The sequence below is a fragment of the Macaca nemestrina genome, chromosome X (genome assembly GCF_043159975.1).
Source record: "Macaca nemestrina isolate mMacNem1 chromosome X, mMacNem.hap1, whole genome shotgun sequence".
In the NCBI taxonomy this organism is placed as follows: domain Eukaryota; kingdom Metazoa; phylum Chordata; class Mammalia; order Primates; family Cercopithecidae; genus Macaca; species Macaca nemestrina.
Window position 1 is genome coordinate 51,855,557 of NC_092145.1, and position 22,049 is coordinate 51,877,605.

Sequence of the window (22,049 nt, forward strand, 5' to 3'; positions counted from 1 at the left end):
ACCCCCTTCACCCAAGGCTACCTAAGAGGCAAAAGCAATGAATCATGGAAGTTAATCTCATTTGTCTCCATCTGCTATATATATAGTCTCTCTCACTAACATCCTGATGGTGGATTCATGTTTAGGGTAAAGGATTCAAGGAGGAAAGAGAGGGTCAAAACTAATGACTATATCTTTAAAGTGTCACTGATACCACGTATGATGTTATTCTTCAGCCACGAGATATCCAGTTAGGACTTCAGCTACAAAATAGTATCTATTTCTTTCCTTGACCCTTCTTTGGGGGTGGGGGTGTGAAGGGGTGAACGTGCAGTAGCTCTCTGACGTCTTAATTTGCTACCCCCTAATTACCTGGGAACTGAAACTGAAATGAAAAAACCATGCCCTGGCATTAAGGGCTACCCCAGGGTGAGTGGGTGTCCTCTGATTACCCCCGGAAGGTTTCTTGGAGCTGTGTTATTTCAGCCCCCCTCAAACTGCAAGGCAGTGCCTCTATTTTTAATGAGAAATCCAATTCTTTCTCCTGTCATTCCTTGAGTTTTTCCATGCTGCTTCACTCAAGAGGTGCACCTTGGTGGCCTGTTTGCCTTAGTAAGCCCAACCGAATAAGGTTAAGGAATGACTGATGCCTAACCACCCTTCCAGACATTCACCACCCTGCCATTTAGCCTCCTCACAGAAAGGTAAAAGTCTAGTGTAAACTGATATAATGTTCCATCCTCTGAGTCTCACTGAGTCCCCAGTTTTACAGATGGTCCTGAAATTGAGGTCTTTTGCAGGCTCCAGTACCCTGAAAAGTCTCCATCACTGAGTCCAGGTAAAGCAAAGCCCTTCACTAGAAATTTGAAGTCACAAAGTGAGTGATAAGTGTAAGGGGTTCACCTAATTGTGAGCACCATCAAGGTAAGAAGAAAGTCTCCATCTGTAGCTATGAGCACAGCGCTTGGAACAATGGAGGTGGGCAAAAAATGCCAGCCCAACGAACAACTACACATGGAAGTAACTGTATTTGGCCATACTGCCAAATTTCTCTGGTTGGAAGGATCAATGAGTAAGTTTTCTTGTGTTTTTGGAGGAGGGAGTAACAGAAAAGAAGAGAATATGAGTCTACAAGATCACTGGGAGGCTGGGTTTAAAGTAAGCTGAGGTTTGAGTTCTCTGGGTTTTGTTTGATAATTTTTTGCTTTGTTCTGTTTGTTTTGTCAGATGGCAGGGTTCTCTCATGACTTTTTTATCCCCCTAATTAAAAACTTTTAAAGATTTCCTTTTGCACAGAAGTGTCAGATTAATCCTTCAGTTGGCTACTAATATTGCCTTATCTCCCTTGGATTTATTCACAAATTTTTGTGGAGAGACTACACAATATGCCAGGCACTGTGCTAAACACACAGATACATGGTGAAGAAGAAACATAGCTCCTGCCCTCAGAGGGCTGATATTCTGGCGGGGGAGACAAACTTAGATGGAGACATTTAAGAAGTGACTAGAAGGAAAAGTAAGATGGAAAGAAGCAAGAAGGACCAGGAAGGCAAAGGAGAAGGAAGATGTTAGAGGTAGGAGAGTTTGCAAGAGGGAAGTGATGTAACAGATTTGCATTTGCCAAAAAATTCCAGCTGCGGAGTGGAGAACAAATTGTAGGGAGACATGAGTAGGTCATCAGGTGAAAACAGTCATGTCTTAGAAAGGGGAACGTAATGGGTGCTATGGGAACATAAAGCAAGAGTACTTAATCTGGCCCTGGAGATCAGGGAAGGCCTCCCTGAGGAAGTGACATTTAAGTGAGTTTTGAAGACTGGGTTAACTGTGGTGAGGAACATGACGGGGTGAAGACTGAAGAGAGTCTGTGTCATACCAACCTTCTGCCTTCACGAAGGCAGGCCTCATTGTTACTAACAATTTGGTCCTAGCCTGGAATGCCTGGTATCTTTTTTTCCCCAACCAAATCATGTCTATCTTTCTACAGCCCTCTCAAACCCCATTTTCTCTGATGATGACCAGATATAACTACTCTTGTTTCTAAACTCTTATTCTATGTCTGTCACTTAGCATTTAAAGTCATACTATTTGGTATTGTGACTTAAGGTTACACGTTTCCAAACTTCTTGTAAGTTCCTTGAATTTACAAGCTGTCTTGTATTACTTTGGCATCAGCCAGAGTACCTAGCCCAGTGATAGGCACATGAGGTATTCAATGAAAGAATGAATGAATGAGGCACTAGAGTCCCTGCAAGCCTCCTTTGGTAGTTCACTATTATCTGTGAAGCTGACAAGGAAACGGGTCTGCTTTCCCCATAAGATTTGCACTAAGTACTTGGATCCACAGACCTAAGATCTGAAATTGACAGCTCCTTCCCTCTGGTCATTGATTCTCATCCCCTTGCAATCCTGCCCCCCACCACCACCTTCTATTGTTTCTTCTGTCTTCTGGTTCTCAGCCAGGATGAGAAAATGGTCTAGCTGTCCTCAGAGACTTACGCCAGCCTGGACTGCTCTGCAGTGCCATGAAGGGCCAGGACTTTTGTTTACAGCTGGGAGCATGGTGAGGTGGTGAGCACAGCTGACAGCCCCACTCTGAAGCAAACATCAATCTTCCTCTGTCCTCTCGGCCAAGTTTCACAGACCAGCTCTATTGGAAGCTGGCTGTACCGGCCTGGGTCTCATTGACGTCCCACCCAGAACTCTGGCCTGGGAGCAGCGGGGTGAATCTCAGCTTTGTACCTTTTAGGAACTGCCCTTGCTCCTTTCTCTGTCCCCAGTTTCAAACCATTTTATCTCAACCTCAGGACCTTGAGAGAACATGTGCCCTGATTTCCCCATGCCCTAAACAGTGCGCCACCTCCCCAACCATATCTGCTCACTCCCAGCAGTGTACAAACCCGTCATTTGCTCAGTCACACAGTGAAAACACAAGAACGAACGAACCAAACCACACAGTTTTCAATGGGTACTCTATGGAACCTGCCTTTCCAAGCAGGTTCAGGTTGGACCTGGAACGGTCAGGTCCCAAGTCCTCGAAAGTGTGTGTCTGTGTGTGTGTGTGTGCGTGTGTGTGTGTGCGTGTGATCTTTGCCTTCAGGCAGCTTTCCCAATGTTTTATTTTTGTTGTTGTTGTTGATTTTTGTGTATGGTGACAGATAGGGATCCACTTCACTGTTTTAAAAACTGCAGGTCAGCTGGGCGTGATAGCTCATGCCTGTAATCCCAGCACTTTTTGAGAGGCCAAGGCGGGTGGATCACCTGAAGTCAGGAGTTCGAGACCAGCCTGCCCAACATGGCGAAACCCCATCTCTACTAAAAATACAAAAAGTTAGCTGGGTGTGGTGGCAGGCGCCTGTAATCCCAGCTACTTTGGGGGCTGAGGAAGGAGAATCACTTGAACCCAGGAGGCGAAGGTTGCAATGAGCTGAGATCGCGCCACTGCACTCTAGCCTGGGCGTCAAGAGTGAAACTGCGTCTCAAAAACAAAAAACAAAACATCAAAATAAAACAAAAACCTGCAAGTCAGATGGGGCCCGGAGCCTTCCAAGAATACCCTGAGGTCCTGAGTGAGGGCCTCTTTGCCCCATATTCTGCTCCCTAGTGTCCTCTGTCTTTAGCAGCTTTGTCCTCTCCAACACTCACCTGGGGTGATAATGAAGCCCCATTACACTCCTAGTTCCACCTCCTGCCCCAAGATTCCCTTTGCTTGTGTTTCTCTTCCTGCTGGCTAACAGTTTTTGCCAATTAGCTGAGGTCTGTTTCCATGGTTTTCAAGCTCCCTCCACTCTCAGTCGCCCAAGTGATATGATATACTTCTTTCACCAACAGTGGTTCATTACAGCAAGGCTTACCTGTGGGGTTTGGTGGAGGGGGACTGCAGGCAGGAGGATATTTCCCTTCTAGAAGACCTAGTCAGAATTTTTGGCAAAGGGGCTTTTTCAATCTAAAATGCCCCCCTCCCCAGATTTTTACAGGGTATGTCTCTACTAAAGGCTGTGCATTCTACCCAACTCCTTGGTTAATAAGTCCTCTTCTAAAGAGAAACCCATGTGCGTTCTCTTCCCCAGGACTGATGAAGCACTTAAAACATTTTTTGTCTTTTTAAATGTTTTATTATGGAAAACTTCAAAAATACACAAAAGTAGGAAAAATAGTATAATGAACTCCCACATAACAAGCATTAAGCTTCAACAATTTAGATGTGGCACTTTACTACTGGTTTGTCCTCTTTAATATGACAGCTTATATTTTCAAAAGGCATAGCTTTTATCATTCCCAGTGTAACGGGGACTGTAGGTGGAGGTTAGAAGCATAAGCAAATTTAACTCTGGAAAAATGACTCAAGACATCCTCTTGAGGCAGTGCTCAGATTGTAGGACTCAGCATACACTGGGAAAAAAGCAGTCCTCTTTTCTGTGGGTTGGTGTGTAGCACGGATGACTTTACATGATCATTCCAAGTGAAGTCTGTGGCTCAGGAAACCACACATTCTGGTAAATTGTATGCTCAACTATTAACTCAGGAAGGGGACAACAAGGAATTATGTGTGAGTCTGGCATCCCAAGGTCACCGAAGGACATTACTGATTAGGTTCAGGATCTCAGTGTTTTGGGTCATTTGAAGAAGTAATCTCTTTCTGTCAAATGGGTGGGTCAGTCTCAGGGTGGGGATTTGTCATAGGAGGAGAGAGGAACTAGAAGAGGATGGATACCCCTAAAAGGATAAAACTTTCCCATGACTATTTTCATCTTTGCCCTGGTCTCACAGGCTAGCAAACTAGGTTGACTCAGACTACATTTCTGGACTGGCTTTACAGAATTCCTGTGGAATGAGGCTGGTATAAATAGATAGAAAAACATCCTTATTAAAGAAATACCATTTGCTTAGCTGAAATATTAGGTTTTATTTTTAACCTTTACATTAATGAAATGTTCTTCAAAAAAATCCAGTAAGCTAGTCAGAACCAAAATTTTAAAATATCAAATTAACCTCAGAATAGACCAATTTTATCTACTACCCAGAAACCATGGGAAAACACTGGTGTCTCTCTCCACCTTCCAGAACAGACTGACTACTACCTTCCAGACTTAGGAAGGCTCTTAGTCATGAGGTAAGTCATGAGGTAAGACAGGGCCAGCAGAAAATGTTGGGCAGGTTGCACCCTCCCCAAGGGTGCCCAACTAATAAGGTAGAGTCCAGGCTGAAATTCATTCTTCAGCTGCTCTGGTGAGGCTGCAACAGCCTACAGAAAGAAAAGTTATTTTTTCTCACTGTTCCACTGGAATGGGCCCTTCTCTGCAATTTGTCTGCCCCCAGGTGGCATGCTTTTCTAATTAGCACAAAAGCAATGTATGAGCTAATGGTGGCCTTGAAAATTAACACAGAGTTCTCAGATCCATTGCCTGTCCTTTGAAGGCTGGGACCATAAATATTCTCTGTCTGGCCTTGGGCCTTGGAGCCAAACATTGACCTAAGCTATTTTTCCATTCCAGTTGAAACAGACTGTGAAGACAGCAGTTCAGCTATACATTCAAAAGAGGAGTAATTCCCATTTTCTGAGAACCCACTAGTAAGTGGAGGTGGCAGGGGAGAATTCAAATTTGAGGCAGTAGCATGACATAATGGGAAAAAGCCTGGGCTTGGTCTGCCATTTACTTACTGAGTGTTTAACTTCTCTGGGCTTCAGTGAGGATTCGCTAAGATAACAGATGTAAAAAGCTGGGCACAGTGCTGTGTGGCACACAAGAGGCATTCAGTTCCTATGCCTTTTTCTGTTACCACCCTGACTCCAAAGTTAATTCACACTGTTCACATGCTTGGCCTTGAAACCTCACTCAGTAAAGCATAAGGATGGGTATACTAGACAGAATGTTAGAGCAAGAGTCAGGAGATGTGGGTCCCAGTGCCAGACATATCCCCTATCACAGTACCTTGGGTAAGTTACCTCCCTCTCCTGACCCCATCAGTAAAACAGGAGAACACCCCTAGCTCTAATGCTGAGACAAAAAAGCAGACATCACTTTTCTTGGGCATCTGCCATGAGATATGCGCCGTGTTAGGCCCTTTTACATACCGTATATCCTCTAAATCAGCACTGTCCAGTAGAACTTTTTGTAGTGGTGGAAATGTTCTATATCTGCACTGTCTAACATGGTAGCCACTAACTGTAAGTAGCTATCGAGCCCCTGGAATGAGACTAGTGCAACTAAGGATCTACATTTTAAAATTTCACTGCATTTAAATTTAGCCACATATGACTAATGGCTATAGTATTGGATAGTGTGGCTCTAAGATTATGAAATAGAAATATTTGTTCCTATTTAATATGTGACACTGAGGCTTAGAAAAGTTAAATAACTTAAAGTCACTTAACAAGTAAATAACTAAACCAGATTCAAAGCCAAAAAGTAGAAAGCTTAGTAAAATAATATGGGCAGATATGCCAGGAATTATCGAGGCTCCGCTATTTACAAGTTATACGACCAAAGAAAAATAATTACACACTGCAGAATGCACTTTCATTATCTATAAAATGATGATATCATCCAATTTGCAGGCCTATTGTTGAGATTAATGGGTGTGTAGAGTGTGTGGCCCATAACAGGTTTTCAACAACTGTTTCCTCACCACCCTGATAACTTCAACACACATAGAAGAGATTTAGACATATGGCTGGGTGCAGTGACTCATGCCTGTAATCCCAGCACTTTGGGAGGTGAGGCGGGTGGATCACCTGAGATCAGGAGTTCAAGACCAGCCTGGCCAACATGGTGAAACCCCATCTCTACTAAAAATAGAAAAATTAGCTGGGCGTGGTGGCGCATGCCTGTAATCCCAGCTACTCGGGAGGCTGAGGCGGGAGAACTGATTGAACCGGGGTTGGGGGTAGGGGGAGGGAAGGGCGGAGATTGCAGTGAGCCAAGATCGCACCACTTCACTCCAGCCTGGGTGACAGAGCGAGACTCAGTCAAAAAAAAAAAAAAAAGAAGAAGAGATTTAGACATAAATAAAAAAGGCAATTGCAGAGTAAAGAGAACATTGTTTGGGGAATTAAAAAACAAGAAAGAAAACATTCAGAAGCTTTTACGTGATATCCTATTATAGAATGGAGATGAGGAAGGGTATGAGTAGGAAACACCGAAATATTTCCACTTACTTGGTTTCCTTTCCTGCACTCTTCTTGACACTCCAGTCAACATTAGCCAAAGCAGGGAACAAGTTATTTCTAATGTATTTTGAGGCTTGGAAAGACAAGTCATTATGGTTACACAACAGAGTACTATTAGGGGCTTGGGCTAGAGGCAGGTGAAGTTCAAATCTTGGTTCCCATACTTGTTGTGTGCACTAAGAAAATAATTTGACATCTCTACACATTAGTTTTCAATCTGTAAAATAGGACTGATAATATGGATGGTGTGTGAAAACATATACTGTGCATCATTTATTATTTTGCTTTACATTCTGTAGCACCCTCTAGTGGTGTATACAAAAATATGCATTGCATTTCTACTCTCCAAAGCAGTGGTTCTCAAACTTTAGTGTGTGCTGGAATCACTGGGATAGTTTGTAATAACACAGATTACCAAACCCCACCGTGCGAACTTCTGATTCATTAAGTTTGAGGTGGGACCTGAGAATGTGAATTTCTGACAATTTTTCAGGTGATGCTGATGTTTCTGGTACATCCAGGAAACACATCTTGTGAACCACTGCTCTAAAAAAATCCCTCTTGTGTACAAGTATATAAGATAGATAATTGAAAGGGGTATGATTTTTGTTGTTTGACTTTGATCTAGTACTGCTCATCTAATAAGGACTTGGTGATGAATTAAAAAAAAATCGACATGAAGGATATAACACAGCATCTAAAATATAGAAAGCATACAAAAAACTGAGGATCACAGAACATAAATCATTTGCCCAGGGTACTGAGACTAGTAAGTGGTGGAATGAGGTTAACAATTAAGTCTCTTTCTCTTACTCCAAAGACACAATAAAGTCTACCAATACCACTACAGAAAATAGGGTGCAAACACACATATCTGATACAAATTTCAAGAGAAAAGGAAAATCAGTTTTCAATACCAGGGTCCAAGTTTTACTGATGAGCTCTTATCTCTTTACTAAAGGAACAGCTATCTGTATTTTCAGTTTGGGTGAGTTGCGAGCATTTGAAAAGGTGAGGAAAAAGGGTTAGGATCTTCAGCATCAGTGCTTGGGTCATTCATTAACTCTTTGATTAAACAAGGCAAGGACAAAAGAAGCGAGGGATGGAGAGGGGCCTTCCCCCCCGCCCCCCCACCCAAGGAGAAAAGGAAAGAAATGAGTAAAATTATTTGGATCTTGGGTCACAGTTCCCTGCCTACTAGTGCTATTCACAGAAGCTGATTTTATTTTTTTCCTAGGAATGAACGATATCAATGATGCCTTAGATATTAGCGTTCAGCAAATCAAGAAAGGGGAGGGGGGAGGGAAACAAAATCCCAGAATCCCAGGGACCACACAGCCAATCCTTTGCTGGGATTTGGCGGCATCTAGTGGCGAACTCGAGAGGTATAAACCTTACCCACAGAACTTTCTGGAAAATTAACAGTGCGTATTTGCCTGAAGAAGGTCAGTGTGCTTGCTTGGAGATCAGGACACAAAGGTAAGAGCGCCCTAGTCACCATAAAAATCCGGAGTCTCTAACGGAGGGGAAGGCTGTCATAGATAGATATTCTCATAGGAAAATTGTATTTGTGCCAAGAGAACTGCACGCAACCTTGAAGGGAGGGGGGAGGTGTGGAAGAGGGGAGGGAGGAGGATACTAGACAACTTGAAAGAAGTCTCCCTTTGGAGTTGCCAATGTGACGATGGAAGGCTTTGGCTCTGAATCATTGGAGGGCTGTGGTTTACGACCGGATTTTGGCACAGAGGAGTATTTAAATCAGGGAAAGCCAAAATATTTCTGACAGTGCCCCTTTATCTCTGTTATTGTCGCCTTGCCTTAATTATTTATTTTCCTTTTCATTAGAACATTTTCAAACAAAATACAGAAATAGATAACCTGCGCGCAGTAGCTAACCCCTCCCCGCAACTCCCACCCCAATCACGCACGCGGGCGCGCGCCGTGGCTCTCACCAGTCCAGACGCCAGGGGCGCACGCCTGCGCAAACACATCACCTCCAGCGCCACGAGGGCCGCTCACACAGCAACCCCAGGGGCACTCGAGCCTGCCCGCGCACTAACACACTGGCCTTAATGCCTTGCGCCCGTTGCACTCACGACCCTAACTCGCAAACACAGCAGAACCCCCCACTGCGCCTTTTTTTTCCATGTTCGGGGAGTTGCGCCACAGGCCTGGGGGCGTGGCTCCAGATTTGACCTCGCGCTTCCCCACTCGCGGGAACCTTAGCTCATTTCCGCCTATTTCCGCAGGCCACGTAGACACTTCCTCTCCCAGTGGGGGGCTGGGGGGAAACACAAACCCATAATGCCTCCCTGCAGGAAAAAAATTAAAAAAAAAAAAAAGGAAAAGGAAAAAAAAAAAAACCTTCTGGTCAGAGGAACTCTGGGTCGTGAAATAGGCCACGTGAACATTCTGCCCTATAGACTTATGACCCAACGGCTGTCACGCTTTTGGAGGGCGGGCTAAAAACCTAAGAGGGCGAACGTCATTGGCCGGAACTCGCACTGACGGAGGAAGAAGATTGGTTTGCTGTAGGCCTTAACAGTGAAGAAGCAGGTTGCTAGCACCCGCCTTTACTGCGGCGAAGTGTCATTGCTGACGTGGGGGTGGTTGTCCAATCATTTGGTTATGGAACATTCTAAAACTTAGACAAGACGATTGTGATTGGCTGAAGGGCATACGCCCTCCTCCAGGGTGACGTGTCTGCCTATGGATATCAGTTGCCAGAGAAACCTGGCTTTACTATGGCGGTTGGAGGAACGGCAGTGATCACACGTCGTCTGCTGGGAAGATCTGGATTCTCGTTTCAGGTTTCGGGGTGGGGGTGGGGAGAAAGGGTCGATGATTTCCTCTTTTCGTCGGGTATAGACGGGATTAGCTAGTTCCTTCACAATCGGTCAGAGCTGGATTCAGATTCCTGCTCGCCAACGCCCAGCTTGGGCAAGGCTCCTGTTCTTTCTGTGTCTCGGTTTCCATGTTTGTAAAATGGTGATAATAATAGTATCTACCTCAGAGACGTGTACTGTATAATGGTGCGTATAAGGCACGTAATATGAAGCCTGGCCCCTGAAGATATTAGCTATTGTTATGGAGATAAATAATACACGTAATAGAATGAGAAAAATTATAAATTATATAAATTCGCTAATTGTAGTGCCCTTTCTGCCATCAACTTCTTTCCTAGAATAAATTAAAGATAAAAGAGATATATCAATTTTTACCAATGAAATAATTTGCTATTTGGGAATTGCCTCAAAATTGCAGAGATTGTAATTTTCCCATGTTGAAAAGTTAAATAAAAGGTGGGGGGGTGGAGTGCGAGAAAGAAAGAGATGGAGAACGAGAGCGAGCTGGAGATGAACCACATGCGATGAGTAGGCCTTGTTTGGATCCTGAATCGAACACACCAACTGTAAAAATATGTTTAAGACGCATCGGGAAAATTGGAACATGGATTCGATATTTGATGTTTTTTAAGGAATTGATGTCAATTTTTTTAGGCGTCACAGTAGTATTGTGATTATGTTTTCAAATTGTCCTTTTTTGTAGAGACATATACGAAAATATTTACGGATTAAATAATATAATGTCTGGGATTGGCTTCTAAATACATTAATGACTAGGATTTGCTTCAAAATAATCTAAGCGGTAGGGGGAAATGGGGAGGGGTATAGATGAAACAAAATTGACCCTAAATTAATAATAGTTTTTGCTGAGTGATAGGCAGTGGGTTCCGTATATTAATCTGCTTTCCTTGGTATACGTTTAAATTTTTGTATAATAAAATACAGAAGTCAGATATTCCCGTGAGCTTGAAAAAGTCGGGGGTGGGGGGGAGCAGTGGGTGGGGTTATAGATGAAACAAGATGGCCTTCAGTTGGTAATTGTTGAAAGCTGGATGATGGATTCGTGTAGGTTTGTAATACTATTCTTTTATTTCATCCATTTGAAATTATCTTTAAGGAAAAGTTAAAAAAATTGTCAGAAATTATATAAATATACAATAAGTTAAATTTGAAAATGTAGCCACAAGAAAGGAAAAAGAAATACTTGTACATTATTTATCAGCTTTGGTGTCCTTTGTGTGTGATGAAATTGCATTGGCTGATGTAGAAGAAAGCCATATCTCATATCTTTTTATTTTATGTCCTTTCCTGTCCTTTTGTTTGACCTTCTAGGTCACCATCAGAAAAGCTAAGTTTGCTGTATAGTGAGGATCAGGAGGTCTGATCCTGATTGCAGAACCTTCCCTGATTACAGAATCTTGGGTAAGTGCCTCCCTTCTGGCCTCAGTTCTTAAACAAGATAATACCACATAACCTTCCTAACTGTCCAGGAATATTTTGAAAATTAATAAGCTCCTATCTGGGAAAGTAGTCTAAATTCTGAGAAGAGAAGGATGGGGCTAAGTCCATTGGTAGTTTCAGTATAGAAAGTACATAAGCAACAGAGGACTGTGTAATCTTACATCTCTTGATAAAAGATATTACAGTCAATCCCCTGTAGTAGTTCCACAGTTCCATATATTACATTTTTCTTTGGAGCATCCTATATGCAGCATAGTTTAGTGGTTAAGAGCAAATACTTCCTGAATTTAAATCCTGGCTCTGCCACTTAACTATGTGATCTTGGGTAAGATACTTACTCACTTTATACCTAAGTTCCTCATATATGAAGCAGAGATGATAATAATAGTTCCTACTTCGTAGGATTGTTGAGAGCATTACATGTAAAGTACAAGGACAGTGCATGGCACATATAAGTATTTGCTTTAATAATAATTATGGTTCTGTTAGTCCTGATAATCGCCTGTTTTATCTACACATTTACACCTACTTCTAAAAGCAGTGGATATCTCTTTTTGGAATTGTGTAAAAATAATAATAATTAATACTGTTGGTTTCTCTCCTCGTTTTCCAGAAGCAGCAGTTACCACTAGAACTGAATTCCGAAATTATGACTTCTGGCTTGTCTTAACAATCTAGAAAGGTTTTAAGTATATTGATCATATTTATTTATGAGAAAATTTCCAGGAGCTATAATTTTAGCTAGCAGTTCAAACCAAATTTATAAATAAGCAAGTCTTTTCACTGAATATTCAGTCTGCTAACAGCTTTTACATCATTCCTCCTTTGTCTCAGACTTAAAAAAAATCTATTAAATGTAATGGAAATGTTTCAAGATCCAGAAGAGAAAATTGATATGAATGTAACTGATATGGTATATGTGCATTTAAAGGTTTATTCCAACAAAATGTTATTCACACTCTTTTCTGACATATGCATACACAAAAGATGTTAGCATTTGCAGTCTGATTCCCAAATGACACATTGCTTGTGTGGAGAGATGAAGTAAGGTTTGAAGGTTTTTCAACCTTTTGACAGCTACATATGGAGTCACTGTAATTTCCTTTTTTTCCTCCCTTCTGAAAAGTAGGTTTCAGCAGGTAGGTTTCAGAGGAGGGCCCTGCCCTCGTGGAAGAGATGCATTAGATCGGTAGGCACCGAATACCTTTACATGAGACCATTTAGAGAATGATTAGGGGCTAAAGGTAGGGGGTGGACTGTTGAGCCAACAGGGACTCAGAGAAAGCAAGGGTCAGGGTGACCTGAAATAGAGAAAAAAAATCTCACAAAGGAAGAGGACCTTGACCTGGCTCTCAGAGAATGGGTGGAACTTAGGAGGGAATGAGCCCAGTCTGAATGGTGTGTCTACAAAGTATACTATGTGCAGTGATGATTAACTGAAAAATTGGGCTGACCATTTGTGAGATCCATGAATAAGAGTAGATCAGAAAGTCAGTGTGAGTTTTAAATATATATATTTTATTATAAAATGTTAATCACATAATATGTGAAGTCACTATTGATAACCTTTTCTATTGGTCCTAGTGTTTTGCTATTTAAAATAATACTGCATTAAATATTCTTAGTGTAGCCATCCATTTACAAGTGTTATTCAAGAGCAACATTTATGCCTTTAAGCTGTGATAATTAAATTAATACGGGGGAGAACTGTCAGATATACCACTGTGACAGAACAGATGGCCTAGAGACAGTGATACCTTTAAAAGTTAAATAATTGCTGAGCGCGGTGGCTCACGCTTGTGATCCCAGCACTTTGGGAGGCCAAGACGGGTACGAGGTCAGGAGTTCAAGACCAGCCTGGCCAAGATGGTGAAACCCCCGTCTCTACTAAAAATACAGGCGGGTGCCTGTAATCCCAGCTACTCGGGAGGCTGAGGCAGAGAATTGCATGAACCCAGGAGGCGGAGGTTGCAGTGAGGCGAGATCGCGCCATTGCACTCCAGCCTAGGTGATAGCGAGACTCCGTCTCAAAAAAAGAAAAAAAAAAAATTTAAATAATCAAAAATAATTTGGAAGAGAGTACCTTGAAAGACCCATATACCTCTGAGAATTTAGAATGTTATAAAGTGGTATTTCATACCAGTGGGGAAAGAATAAACTCTTCAGTGGTTAATATTAGAAAAAGTTAGTTATATATTTGAGGAAAACTATAAAAGTACCAATAATGGGTAGGAAATCACTTCTACAGTATTTTTGGAGCATTTTCCCTAAGCATGATGTAAAAGCCAAAGGTCACAAGGGAAAAAGCTGATAGATTTGTCTGTGATATTGAGAGATGTATGCACATATACATACAACAGTCTTACAGTAAGACACCATTAGACAAACTGATGGTTTGGAAAAAAATTTCCAACATAAAATAAAACTAATATTTAATTGTTAGAAAATAATAGCAAACAACCTAGTAGAAGAGAACAAAAATATTCATATAAGATAACGTATGTGACCAGTGAATGTATGAAAAGATGACATCACACAAATTCAAATGAAATTATCTTTTTTTTTTTTTTTTGAGACGGAGTCTCGCCCTGTCTCCCAGGCTGGAGTGCGGTGGCCGGATCTCAGCTCACTGCAAGCTCCGCCTCCCGGGTTCACGCCATTCTCCGGCCTCAGCCTCCTGAGTAGCTGGGACTACAGGCACCCACCACCTCGCCCGGCTAGTTTTTTGTATTTCTTAGTAGAGACGGGGTTTCACCATGTTGGCCAGGATGATCTCGATCTCCTGACCTCGTCATCCGCCCGTCTCGGCCTCCCAAAGTGCTGGGATTACAGGCTTGAGCCACCGCGCCCGGCCTCAAATGAAATTATCTTACTACATGTTAGGTTGGCCCAAGAAAAGCCCCTCTCCTTTTTTTTTTTCAAAAAGATGTTTTTCCAATGTTCTTGAAGTCATGAAAAAATGAACTTTCATATTTTTGTTAGGAGTACAAATTAAAACAGTTCTTTGTGAGATGAATTTGGCTCTATCTCATAAAAGTTATAAATAAGCAAATCCTTTGGCTAAATAGTTCCTCTTGGAATATATCCTTCAGAGGTACTTAATGCTCTAATATTTGTATACACTGATGTGCATTGCAGTATTTTTGTGATAATGAAATATTGGGAAAAGCCTAAATGTTCAGAGACTGGTTATAGTACATAACAGATTAAAGAATGTGTTATGACTATTAAAAAGAAAAGGTAGGTATGTACTGACATGGAAAGATGCCCATGATAAGTGAGCAAGGCAAGGTGCAGAGCAGTATGCATCTCACATTTGTCAAAACAAATAAATGGATGCTATATATTCACATACCTATGTGTATAATATACACATTGAGTCTTTAAAGTTAAGTTTTATGTGAATGTGTACATGAAAAGATTTGAAGGCATACATGCTCATTCAGAGGATACTCCTAGGATTGGGGTGGGAGAGGGGTAGGTGATAAGGGAAGAATGTTCACATCTTTATATAATTTGTTATCTATAGGTATATAAAAGAAATATAAATGGTACCACAAGATCTAATTCATTGAGGTGAACGAAGATTGTCAGTTCATAACTTACAAACTACTGGATGGATTAAGGAGTTAAAATAAATCTATCAAAATATTTGTTCTTAATTTTTAAACTTAAAAATGAAAGGAAAAAAAGTATTTTAAAATGATCCCCAGTGCTGGCCAGAGCGTGAGGCATAGTAAATATTTTTACACACTGCTTGTAGGATTAGAAATTGGCACAACTTGTGCAGAGGGAGTAATTTGGCAATGTATTGAGAGTGTTCTATCTCTTGACTCACTAAGCCCACTTCTGAGAGTCTTAAAGGAATAATAGGAAGCAAGAGTAAAAAATGTTTACACAAAATGTTTTCATTGATTATTAAAGAATATATTGGTGGGAGGTGTGCATTGGATATTTCCAGGGAAGGAGTGGCTAAGTAAATTAAGGTATGCTCATTTGATGGAATCTCTTATATGACTCAAAATGGATGCATATTATAACCTTAACATGGGAAGATTATTGGTTATCATAGTAAAGTTTTTAAAAGAAAAAATCTAAGCTTTGATAGCCATTATGAGCTCACCTCTGTTTAAATGTATTATTTATACAGAGATTAAACTGTTGTAAAAATTAAAGATAGAAAACTAAGACAAACATAAGTACAAAAGTGTTTTCTGAATTTCTGGTTTACCCTAGAGCTGACCTGTAGGGAACAGGTGGGAAAATAGTTGATGACTGTTGTCCCTAATTTATGCCCCAATTTTCTCCATGTGTTGAGTCACAGCTCCCTCCACCCCTATTCACAATTATATACCCACCAGGGACCAGTCTGACTTCCAGAATGGTTTTTGTCCAGCTTGGCTCTACTTAATGTGTTTTACACAGTCTGGTTGGCACTAGGTCACGTTGCTTTCTTTAGGTGATATTTTCACTATCATCCTTTTGTTTTATGGAACCTCTGCACTATGAGCCCCAAGATGGGCTTTCTGGATTTACTCATGCAGGTTGAGTATCCCTAATCTGAAATGCTCCAAAATCTGAAACTTTCTGAGTGCCAACATGCCACTAGTAGATGATTCCACATCTGACCTCATGTGACAGGTGAAAAAGAATGTTTAAAATACTATATAAAATTACCTTCAGACTATGTGTATAAGGTGTATATGAAACAAATGAATTTCCTGTTTACACTGGGGTCCCATCCCTAAGATATTCTCATGCATATGCAAATATTCCAATATCTGAAACACTTCTCATCCCAAGCATTTTGGATAAGGAATACTCAACCTGTAGTAACAATTCTCAGAAGTCTTCAGATACTGTATCTGCTCTGTCCTGGTCACAAAGCAATTCTTTTAGAAACATTATTCTAGAAGCATGATAGCTTACAATTTAATGCCATGATACACTGGCCACTATCACCACTGTCTGATCCTTCACAGGATGTGTCTCCGTGTCCCTCTCAGCCAGAAAGTTTCTGATTCCCACAGGGATCAGTCTCCATATTTACAAATTTTGATGCTTTCTGAAGACTGACTTTACCCTTGAATTTCTGCTCAAAGCTTTGTGCTCTTTCAGTTAGAGGATATTGTTTGCTTAGTGAAAGTACTAGCATCCAGGCCTCTCTTCCCAATAACTGGCTTTCCTGATTCAGGGATCTAGTCTTCAAGCATGCGTGCATATTTATTTATTTATTTGACAGAGTCTCACTGTCACCCAGGCTGGAGTGCAGTGGCACAATCTCCTGGCTCACTGCAACCTCCACCTTACAGGTTCAAGCGATTCTCCTGCCTCAGCCTCCCAAGTAGCTGGGATTATAGGTGTGCACCACTATGGCTGGCTAATTTTTATATTTTTAGTAGGGACGGGGTTTCACCATGTTGGCCAGGCTGGTCTTGAACTTCTGACCTCAAGAGATCCACCCACCTCAGCCACCCAAAATGCTGGGATTACAGGCTTGAGCCCCCGTGCCCGGCCTTCTTTTCTTTTCTTCTCTTTTTGCCCACAGGTGCTACTACCAAACATTTCTTATCTCTGATTTTCTTCTCAGAGCCTCCCTGATGCCTGCCTACACAGCGTTAACGGCTACAGAACGGCTGATGGGCTTTTTCTTTAGGTGAAAGTTGTAGTTACTAGAGAAACCTGGTTTAAGGCTGGTCTACCATCATCCCTTTCTCAGAAGTTACCCGGATTTTAACAGGCTGGTATTTATCTGTCTAGATATTTCCATGCACATTTATAGACATCTGTTTAAAACACACACACAAATGAGAGCACATTCTTCCCAAAAACTATTTCACACTAATGTTTATTTCTGTACCTGTACTATCTTTTTTTTCTTTTTTTGGAGATGGAGTCTCTGTCGCCCAGACTAGAGTGCAGTGGTGCGATCTCAGCTCGCTGCAACCTCCGCCTCTCGGGTTCAAGCAATTCTCCTGCCTCAGTCTCCTAAGTAGCTGAGACTATAGGCGTGCGCCACCATGCCCGGCTACTTTTTTTGTTTTTTGTATTTTTAGTAGAGACGGGGTTTCACTACATTGCCCAGGCTGGTCTCAAACTTCTGACCTCATGATCTGCTTGCCTCGGCCTCCCAAAGTGCTGGGATCACAGGTGTGAGCCACTGCGCCCGGCCTTATCTGTCTCTTTACAATCGTATTGCATTTGGGATCCTATAGTATTACGCCATCTGCCTATTTACCTAATATATATTGAACATCTTTCCATGTCAATACATGGATCTCTGCTTAATTCATTTGAATGTTCTTCTGTAGTAGTCATACATAATTTATGTTATCATTTTCCTATTGAAGAATAGGTAGGTGTTTTCCAGTTCTTCAGTACTGCAAACACCACTACATTGAACATCTTTGTATCCATGTACAAATACTCTGGCAAGGTACTGTGCTAGCTGTTCAGCCTCATCACCTTTATGAAATTCTCACAGGAGCCTGTGAAGGCTATGGGTAATTTGCCACATTCCACAGATGAGAAAAAGAGGCTAAGAGAGCTTACATGTCTTGCCTGAGGTCTCACAACTCATCAGTGATGGAGCCTAACTGAAGTAAAGGTCTGTCTGACAGCAGAACTCAAGTATTTTCTCTGATACCACGATTTACAATTGCAGTATATGATTGATATATGTGTTTAAACATATAAACCACATGTTTATAAATTACTCATTTTTTTCTTTTCCTTAGATGATTTCACAAAAGTTCATCTTCATTGCAGATACCTGCCTTTCTTTCTAGGTTGTATCTCCCACTTCACCCTTCTAGACCATCCCAGAAGATCTATAAGATTTCATCTGGGAAATCACTAGGAGTTCTTGGAAGGGAAAGAAGGAAGATTGTGTAAGTCAAAGGAATTGTTTCCTCTGTCACACCGTAAGAATAATGGAAGACTATTTTTGCATCCTTTTCTCACTAGCACTCCCTGCTGCACTTTACACTGTAGATTATACCTGTTTCTTCTTGGAACGCTCATCTTCTTTGGCATCCAAAATGACATTCTTCTAATTCTGTTATGGCTACTCTTAAAATTTTTGTTTCATTTGTGGTCTCTATGCATCCCTTAAATGCCTTTCGTCCTTACGTTTTCCAGAATTCCATACTTGAAGTTCTTCCTCTCTTCTCCCTGATTTCATTGGCCCTCGTAGTGTCTACTACCAGCTATGTGATGTTTACTCTCAGATCTCCATTTCTGGCTTTTACTTCGCACCCGAGCTTTAATTTGTGTGTGTGTGTGTGTGTGTGTGTGTGTGTGTGTGTGTGTGTGTGTGTGTTGGGGGGGGTACCCAGTTAGCTGGACGAAACTGAGCTTTATAATTTTATGTTTAACTGTACACCTCACACGCAATAGGCCCAACACAACTTTTCCTTCAATCCATTTTCTCCTCCTGTAAATGGAGTATTATCATTTGGTGATAATACTAATGACCTAATCACCCATACCTGGGAGTCATCACTGACTCCTCCCTCACCAATCTTTTTTTTAGCTTCTTCAACAATCACTGACGGTGGTGTCATGTACCATTTCTTGTATCTGCTCCCAAGCCATTTTGTGCCTATAACTATCATTATACTAACCTTATTGTTTTATAATTGTCACTTTAGATATTTGGATCTCTAGCACCTACCATAGTGCCTGTCCCAAAGCAGATATGCAGTAATGTATAATGACAAACTGAATAGATTAATGAATGGATGAATTACCTATGTTCTGTCATTTTATTTCTGATTCCAAACTAAACCCTAAATTCAGTGCTTTTATTAAATTCTTTAATTACCCAGGTTTGAAATTGCAGATTCCTCCCTCCTTTGTTTACTATATTCTTAATGATTTCTGTATTCTTCAGTTTCTCTTCCCTCTGTCATCATCCTAGTTCAGACCTTTCTGGACTTACACAAGAACCTTTACTGTTATTCATTTTGCCCTTAGTCAACTAAGTATAACCTTCCCTATTCCATATTGTCATTTCTCCTGTTCAGAAGTCTTAAATTTCAACTCCACTGCCTTTTATAGTTTCTTTTTCATTTAATTCCTTCTTTCTTTAAAATTGCTTTCCTATCTTGTGAGTGGCATCAACAGAGTAATTTGTGGGTAGATGTGATGAGTATTTGGGTGAGATGAGAGTAGTGGCTGGTAGTGAGGATCAGAGAGAGGGAAAGGAGGTAAAAAAAAAAATCACTTATAAAGAGTCCTGAAATGGGATTTGAAATCCAGATTTTAAGGGAGTTAGAATGTGTTATGCTCTGATGGGCCTTTATGAAACATAAAGGTTGCCATAGAAAACAACCAAGTAAAATATTTTATATATTACAGTGGTTGGAATAAAAACAGGGTTGAATGAGTTCCAGAAAGCAGGGTTCTCAACCTCGTGGACAGCAATCTGCAGAAGAAGAGAACTTCAAAAAACCAACTAGAAGCAACATGCAGAGAAGTAAGATGAGAGGGGCCTCCTCGGGAAAGAAGACAGCTGGTCCACAGCAGAAAAATCTTGAACCAGCTCTCCCAGGAAGATGGGGGGGTCGCTCTGCAGAGAATCCCCCTTCAGGATCCGTGAGGAAGACCAGAAAGAACAAACAGAAGACTCCTGGAAACGGAGATGGTGGCAGTACCAGCGAAGCACCTCAGCCCCCTCGGAAGAAAAGGGCCCGGGCAGACCCCACTGTTGAAAGTGAGGAGGCGTTTAAGAATAGAATGGAGGTTAAAGTGAAGATTCCTGAAGAATTAAAACCATGGCTTGTTGAGGACTGGGACTTAGTTACCAGGCAGAAGCAGCTGTTTCAACTCCCTGCTAAGAAAAATGTAGATGCAATTCTGGAGGAGTATGCAAATTGCAAGAAGTCGCAGGGAAATGTTGATAATAAGGAATATGCAGTTAATGAAGTTGTGGCAGGAATAAAAGAATATTTCAATGTGATGTTGGGCACTCAGCTGCTCTACAAATTTGAGAGGCCCCAGTATGCTGAAATCCTCTTGGCTCACCCTGATGCTCCAATGTCTCAGGTTTATGGAGCACCACACCTACTGAGATTATTTGTAAGAATTGGAGCAATGTTGGCCTATACGCCCCTTGATGAGAAAAGCCTTGCATTATTGTTGGGCTATTTGCATGATTTCCTAAAATATCTGGCAAAGAATTCTGCATCTCTCTTTACTGCCAGTGATTACAAAGTGGCTTCTGCTGAGTACCACCGCAAAGCCCTGTGAGCGTCTACAGACAGCTCACCATTTTTGTCCTGTATCTGTAAACACTTTTTGTTCTTAGTCTTTTTCTTGTAAAATTGATGTTCTTTAAAATCGTTAATGTATAACAGGGCTTATGTTTCAGTTTGTTTTCTGTTCTGTTTTAAACAGAAAATAAAAGGAGTGTAAGCTCCTTTTCTCATTTCAAAGTTGCTACCAGTGTATGCAGTAATTAGAACAAAGAAGAAACAGTAGAACATTTTATTGCCTAGTTGACAACATTGCTTGAATGCTGGTGGTTCCTATCCCTTTGACACTACACAATTTTCTAATATGTGTTAATGCTACGTGACAAAACGCCCTGATTCCTAGTGCCAAAGGTTCAACTTAATGTATATACCTGAAAACCCATGCATTTGTGCTCTTTTTTTTTTTATGGTGCTTGAAGTAAAACAGCCCATCCTCTGCAAGTCCATCTATGTTGTTCTTAAGCATTCTATCTTTGCTCAAATTGTTGAAGGATGGTGATTTGTTTCATGGTTTTTGTATTTGAGTCTAATGCACGTTCTAACATGATAGAGGCAATGCATTATTGTGTAGCCACGGTTTTCTGGAAAAGTTGATATTTTAGGAATTGTATTTCAGATCTTAAATAAAATTTGTTTCTAAATTTCAAAGCAAGTAATTTGCAGTGTGCCTTTCATGTTACTGAGGCTGGTATTCTGTGGTTATTGTAGAAATTTTAGAAAACATAGTAAGAACAAATGCAAATAAGAATTGTGTAATTCTGCTGGATCATTCAAGATCCAAGCAATAAATAAATGGAACTCAAAAATGGATGATTTGACGAGAGTTAAATAATTTTTTCCCTGAGTTGTCACCGGAGGGGTAGGGTTGTGGTGTATATTAGCTGGCTCAGGCTGCCATAACAAAGTACCAGAGACTGAGTGGCTTAAACAATAAATTTATTTTCTCACAGTTCTGGATGTTGGAAGTCAGATCAAGGTGTTGCCAGAGGATTTTTTTTGAGGCCTCTCTCTTTGGCTTCTACACAGCTGTCCTCCCTGTCATCACATGGCCTTTTTCTCTGTATCTGTGTCCTAATCTCTTCTAAGGACACTAGTCACTGGATTAGGACCCACCCCAATGACCTCATTTAATTTAGCTATCTCTGTAAAGACCCTATTTCCAACTACAGTCACATGCTGAGGTATTGGGGATTAGGACTTCAACATGAATTTGGTGGGTGTGGGGAGGGGTGGGTGCACAATTCAGGGCATAACATAGTGTTACTACCCCTCTGCAAAGGAGACGAGAGGAAAGGAAGTGGGGAGGAGCAGAGGGAGTGGGAGGTAAGGGAGGGGTTA

At 41.2% G+C, this 22,049-nt stretch overlaps 1 protein-coding gene across 10 annotated transcripts; it reads left to right on the forward strand.

Annotated features, from left to right (window-relative positions):
• Window positions 1-8,502: 8,502 nt before the first annotated feature.
• On the forward strand, window positions 8,503-21,519 carry LOC105499758 (mortality factor 4 like 2). 10 transcript variants are annotated; one of them, XM_071089016.1, is made up of 5 exons: window positions 8,503-8,626; window positions 11,326-11,415; window positions 17,045-17,198; window positions 18,243-18,344; window positions 19,816-21,519. In XM_071089016.1, exon 5 carries the CDS (start codon window positions 19,840-19,842, stop codon window positions 20,704-20,706), a length of 867 nt encoding a protein of 288 aa, XP_070945117.1. In that variant the 5' UTR covers window positions 8,503-8,626; window positions 11,326-11,415; window positions 17,045-17,198; window positions 18,243-18,344; window positions 19,816-19,839; the 3' UTR covers window positions 20,707-21,519. The 10 variants fall into 10 exon arrangements, with proteins under 10 accessions (XP_070945117.1, XP_011770847.1, XP_011770849.1 ...); XM_071089015.1 differs by lacking the exon at window positions 8,503-8,626 and adding an exon at window positions 9,791-9,957; XM_011772545.3 differs by lacking the exon at window positions 17,045-17,198 and having other exon boundaries at window positions 18,192-18,344.
• Window positions 21,520-22,049: the final 530 nt, after the last annotated feature.

Bases quoted from the DNA above. Each gene is read 5' to 3' on its own strand.
- LOC105499758 (XM_071089016.1), top strand. From the start codon at position 19,840: ATGAGTTCCAGAAAGCAGGGTTCTCAACCTCGTGGACAGCAATCTGCA.